Raw genomic sequence first — 5,742 nt, 5'->3', positions numbered from 1 at the left:
CAGATACAAAGGTCAAAACTATTTAGACAATTGATTCATTATTTTTGAGATATACGTTGTATTTTGAATGAAACAATGCGAATATTGTTTTTTTTTTTCCCTACTTCTTAAATGTGAGTATTTTCCGGTTCCTTTTAGTTCTCCGTGATAATAAATAAAATACGTCTTTAAGGCAGCTCCGGCTCAGAGCGGGTTTGCCTACTAATTGTTAAGTTTGGCGGGTTTTTTTTTTTCCTCTCCCATAGTTTTTGCTTATTGTCTGTTATTGCTATATTGTAGTTTCTGTCGTCGGCCCCCACCAACAGTTCATGTTTTGGATGCTCTATGCTGTTCTTTTCTCTCTCCGCTCTCCCCTCTCACCTCCAACCTAGGCGGATGCTCCGCCCACATCCGAGCTCTGGTTCTGTCTGAAGGTTTCTTCCTGTTCAGAGGGAGTTTTTCCTTCCCTCTGTTGGAGTTTTTTTGTTTTTCTCCTCTTAGCTTATGTGGGAATTATTGAATTGTTGGATTTCTCTGTATAAATGCTGTAAAGTTCTGCTCTACGGACTTTAATGTGCCATGAAATTTGGAGGGCGGCACGGTGGCGCAGTGGTTAGCACTGTCACCTCACAGCAAAAAGGTTCGGGGTTCGAATCCGGTCCTGGGCCTTTCTATGTGGAGTTTGCATGTTCTCCCTGTGCTTGCGTGGGTTCTCTCCGGGTTCTCCGGCTTCCTCCCATCATCCAAAAACATGCACCTCAGGTCAGGTTACCTGGCGCCGCGCTAGTGGCAGCCTGCTGCAGCAGCTCCCCCCTGAGAGCCCCCCTGCTGTGGTGATGAAATTTCCCCTTGGGGATTAATAAAGTGTATAAAATTAAAATAATAAATTTAACAAATATCTAAATAACCTGTGTTGTGATTTGGCGCTATATAGATCAAATTGAATTGAATAATAATAGCTATAATTATTATTATAATAAATAATTACAATAATTTTCATGTATTTTAAATGATATTTAATTTTTAAATGTGCTAGAAAAACTTTCCACCGACGTGCTTTTATTTTGATAATCCCTCCCGGAAATCGCGTGACTTCCTCCGGGCTAACTTGACGTGGCGTCGCTGGCCGCCCCGGGCAGATAAAAACCACGTCTGTCGCTCCGGTTTGTTTGGTGAGAGAGACCGCTGCATGTTTACGGTGTTTCGTTGCAAAAAAAATTTCGGGGGAACTTTAAAAAAAAAAAAAAAGAAAGAAAAGAGGAAAAAAAACAAAAAAGAAAAGTCACCAGCTGCGTGAAGTCTCTTCTCCGCTTCGGTGAAACCAAACGGGACGATGAATGGTAAGTCCACGAACGGGTCGCTGGGAGGAATGGCCTGCATCGAGGGGCTCCCCCCGCTGCCGAAGAGCCTGAGCGGGCTGCTGAACTCGAGCGGCGGCTCCTGGAGAGAAATGGAGAGGATGTACGTGAAGAAGACCATGATCCAGGACGACCTGAGCCGAGGCAGGAGCAACGCCGACAACCTGCTGGCGAACAAGCCGGCCAACCTCGACGCTGCCCTGGCTCTCCTGCGGAAAGAGATGGTAACACATTCAGGGCGTTTTAATTTCCAAGAAAGTGATCCTTTTTCCTTTTTCTTTCTTCTTCTTCTTCTTCTTCCTCCGCTGGTTTCTGTCGCGAGCCGCTTAATCTCCCCCCCTACACGCTGCACGTTCGCATTGAACCAAACTCCCGTCAGAAACTCTCCCAGTTTAATTTCGCTTGGCCTTTAAACACACTTTTACGCTTCTTAGCCCTCAACTTTAGGCTTTTTTTACAATTGAATGAGTGTCTTAATAAATTCGGCATGCATACCATTTACAATGCACCGCGTTGTATATGGAAAAGATCAGGTTTCAGATATTGATCTTGCTTATTTTGCTAAAGCTGACTTGGAGGTTTTGCAAGAATGGAGCCAACCCCAAATTATGCTCACTGTTGTGCATTATTACATGTGGTAAGTCGGTGAAAAACCCTGCTCAATTTAAATGTAAATGCTACGGAGTACAGTAAGTCGCTTTGCATTGGAAGATAAAAAGGCAGGTTTTTAAAATGGAGTTTGGTACTAAGAACACCATACAGAAGAGGAAAAAAAGGGATCAGGAGCAGCTTTGCATTGGATGAGACAAATTAAGCCACAGGGCTGTGTGCTGAATTTATTCTAAGCTCAATTTAATACATTTTTAGCTTCAGTTTTAAAAGTGTGTTGTTGTTTTTTTTGTTTTTTGTTTTTTTTACTGACACATTTGAACTTGCACCAAATCCTCCAGTGAACCGAGACCTGTTATTACATTCACCGAGATGTAATCAGAGTGAAACACTTACAGCACACCCTCCTTCCCACTTCCTTTGCCAGCAGCAGGGATTTTTCACATCAAGAGCCAGAGCAGATTTCACGATCGAGGTGGAGACTCCCTAAACAGCTCGCGGTCAATACAGAACAAAGGCTTGCTTCCTAATATGCAGTCATGTCGGTCAAAACTGCTGCTGAAACCCCCCCTCCTCCTCCTCCTCCTCCCCTCCGTTCTGCCATTTGGATATTTGTTACAGGCTTTCCAAAATCCTGTTCCCTGCTTCATGCACTTTAATCTCCTTGCAAGCACGGCACCCAACTCGAAAGCTTTTTGTGTCTGTTAATGTATTACTAGGAGTTTGCCTTTCATGTTGTTTAATGACTTGTCGGTGTCCTGTATTTTGAAGGCTTGTAAGCGGCGTCACAGTTCACAGAGCGTGTTTTTTTTTTTGAAAAACAGTGCAGTGACTCCCGAGGTCAGACTGCAGCGTCAGCTCGGCGGTAGAAAAATGCCCTTTTCAACCCACGACGGTGGCCTTGACTTTTTAATGTCATGTTGTCGAGCTAGAGCAGAATTAGTTTGGTTAAATTCTCACATTTTACGGGTTCAAATCGGGGATAGTTTTTGCGTTTTCCATTCATAAATAACTTGAATCATTTATTGATTATAAATGATTTTGTTGATTTATCTTTCTGTCGGTTCATTAAATGATCCATCGACGCATAACTTTTGCCCTAAAGTCAAGTTATAAATGTAATTTGCCCGGTCGGTGTTTTCAGAGCTCAAACGAAACAACAAAGGCTTTTAATTTGAAATGGATTCAGCAAAGGCTTTTAATTTGAATGCGATACAGGAAGTCACATCAATTTGACCGACCGGTGGCTTTAATTTGATTCAAGATTACAATTTTAAAGTGTATTCGACAAAAAGGCTTTTAATTTGCAACAAATGAGTTATAATTTGAAAAGTTCAAAATGAAGTCAGTCGCAGTTGTGTTTGGTTTTTTTTGTGTGTAAAAATGCACTTTGTAAGCATCGAGTAAAAAAAGGCATCGCGTGTTAATGGGGATCTCGATACCGCCCCCTACAGGTGGGTCTGCGTCAGCAGGACATGTCGCTGCTGTGCCAGCTGTGGTCGCTGCACGAGTCCATCCAGGAGTACAAGGGCAGCTGCCAGGACCTGAGCGCCGCCTCCAGCCTCAGCATGATGGAGAACGGCTACTTCGACGAGGACGACGAGTACTACCCGGAGCCGGGCGCCACTCCCACCGGGGAGCAGCCGGACGGAGACGTCGGGGACGGGGCGGCGGCCAAGAACGGCGGCGGCGGCAAAGACGACAGCTGGGGCTCCTTTCACATCTGAGGCCTCGTTCTCGCCGGACGGATTCGTTTTTTTTTTTTTTTTGTTTTTTTGGGAGGCGGCCGACTTGGTTTTAAAGCTGGAGGAGGAAAAAGTTTAAAAAAAAACAACAAAAAAAAACTCAAAGAACGGTCTCGTTTTTTTGTTTTTTTGTTTTCGAATAGACTACAGACGTGTAAAACTCCAGCTTTCCCCTTCAGCTCCTCCTCAGGTGAAACAAAAACCTGCTTGTGCTGCAGAATTTTTTTTTTTTTTTTTTTTTTTTTTTGCAGCGTGACCAGGAGCTTCATCGAACTGCAGAGCCGAGCGGCCGGATGTTTTGGACGACACTCGGGAGTTGAGATGCATTCAAAGACTCCGTATACTCCAAATTAGGCAATATATCTATATATATAAATATATATACACTTCTTTTTCTTTTCTTTTTTTTATAAACAGCTCTGCTGCTGCTTCTCTATTCATTGGTTTCCCTGGCCAGTCACTCTTTTTCTGGCAGAACTTCTTCTTTTTTGTTTTTACATATATAAAAATATATGAACAAAGTTTTATTATTTATTATATAATATAAAACAACAAAATATTTGCTTTCCTGTTTGCTCTCAATGGAGGTTTTGGAAAATCCCAGAAAATGTAGGACTTCGAAACAAAGAAGATTGAAGTCTGCGGCCGACGTCGGAGAGAAATCGTCTTTGTGGACATGGACGGAGACGGTGGTGAAATTAATCGTAATATCCAGCCTTTTAGACGGAGCAGATTATGTTTGCTCCCAGAAAATGTGAAATGTTTTTTAGTTTGTTTTTTTTTTTTTAAATGCTGGAGACTTTTTTTTTGTTGTTGTTTTTTTTTTGGTGCGCAGGGCTGCCTCAATCCGGATTATAATACCGTCTCTGCTTTTGTGTAAACTGTGATTATGATACATAATCTGATCGATTGAATGCATAATCCAGCTTTGTTACAACTTGGATCTTTTTTTCTTTTTTTTTCTCGTCGTTATGGCCGTTATTCCTGTTGATAATACTGACATTGTAGTTTCTGGGAAACCGTAGCAACAATAGCTACGAGTCAGCTGTTCACCGAATCTGGTTTAACTGAGTGCAGTATTATAAGTAGAAAAAAAAAAGAGTTCAGTTTTTTTTTTTAAAGAGATCCGAGCTTGAAATAAAGCGGATTTATCCTTTTAACATTATTTTTTTTTTTAAATTTAAAAAAATGAATTCAGCTACTTTCCACATAACCAGCTTCGCGACTTACCGGCGTTCGCCGAGAGTTGCGAAAACTCGCGTTCAACGTCGTCATTTTTTTTTTTTGCACTCGCTAAATTGGAGCATTTATTCGCGTTTCGATGACGTTAACGGTGGGATATAAAATGGCGTAAAACCCTGGGAGCTTGAAGGGTTTTGCGTACCGGCGAGACGTCGAGCGGAGCTTCCTCCGGACGCCGTGGCCTTCCCAGCATCGCCGGGTTTGCGTGAAAAATAAACGGGCGTAGCAACGACGGAGTTGAACACTTGGTACTTTTATACGCTTCGTATCCCGATTCCTGACGTCTACAGCTGCGGGGGTAGCGTCGCATCTCGGACGGGGATTGTAACAGTGTTTGGTTTTGGTTTTTTTTATGGAAACAAATTTCTCAGTGTTTGAACATATCTGCACACCTTCTAGGGACTCTTTTAAAGTGTTAAACGGTCTTCCACAGTATCTGAACTCTGCAGCGAAAGCTTGAACCCGTAGCATGTAGACGCAAGCAGCTGTTTCTGTCACTCAAACCTACCTGAAAGTACCACCACCACCACCACATACCGCCACCTCCCCCCCACCCACCCCCCCACCCCAAAAAAACAAAAAACAAACCAAAGAAACGTACGCGACGCGGCACTCGACATTGTATTCGGTTAACGGTGCTTAACGAATGGTTCCATTTAAAAACTTTTATTTTTTTTATTTTTTTTTTACTTAAGCTGATATCTGACGTCGCGAAGAATGTAGCCGACGAATGGAGGACGGCTTCTTTCTTTCCCTTTTAAGGGCGTTTGTCTTTTTTCAACTGCCTTTTTGCCCACTCGGGGGGAAAA

General features: G+C 42.8%; 1 protein-coding gene across 1 annotated transcript; it reads left to right on the top strand.

Moving 5' to 3' along the window:
* The first annotated feature begins 1,090 nt into the window (after nucleotides 1-1,090).
* Nucleotides 1,091-4,783, top strand: fam89a (family with sequence similarity 89 member A). Its single transcript, XM_069724220.1, has 2 exons — nucleotides 1,091-1,561; nucleotides 3,401-4,783. Exons 1-2 carry the CDS (start codon nucleotides 1,313-1,315, stop codon nucleotides 3,671-3,673), a joined length of 522 nt encoding a protein of 173 aa, XP_069580321.1. The 5' UTR covers nucleotides 1,091-1,312; the 3' UTR covers nucleotides 3,674-4,783.
* Nucleotides 4,784-5,742: the final 959 nt, after the last annotated feature.

Source organism: Brachyistius frenatus, unplaced genomic scaffold (assembly GCF_029030835.1).
Source record: "Brachyistius frenatus isolate BFR_SWC_R1_liver_20210118 unplaced genomic scaffold, ASM2903083v1 Contig_365, whole genome shotgun sequence".
Classification (NCBI taxonomy): domain Eukaryota; kingdom Metazoa; phylum Chordata; class Actinopteri; family Embiotocidae; genus Brachyistius; species Brachyistius frenatus.
The sequence above is the reverse complement of the archived record's forward strand: the minus strand, read 5'-3'. Positions and strand labels throughout refer to the sequence as shown.

What these genes read in the sequence shown, in the direction of transcription:
- fam89a (XM_069724220.1), top strand. Translation starts at nt 1,313, where the DNA reads ATGAATGGTAAGTCCACGAACGGGTCGCTGGGAGGAATGGCCTGCATC. An exon ending in CTCTCCTGCGGAAAGAGATG is followed by an intron (nt 1,562 to 3,400) that starts GTAACACATTCA and finishes CGCCCCCTACAG; the next exon opens with GTGGGTCTGCGTCAGCAGGA.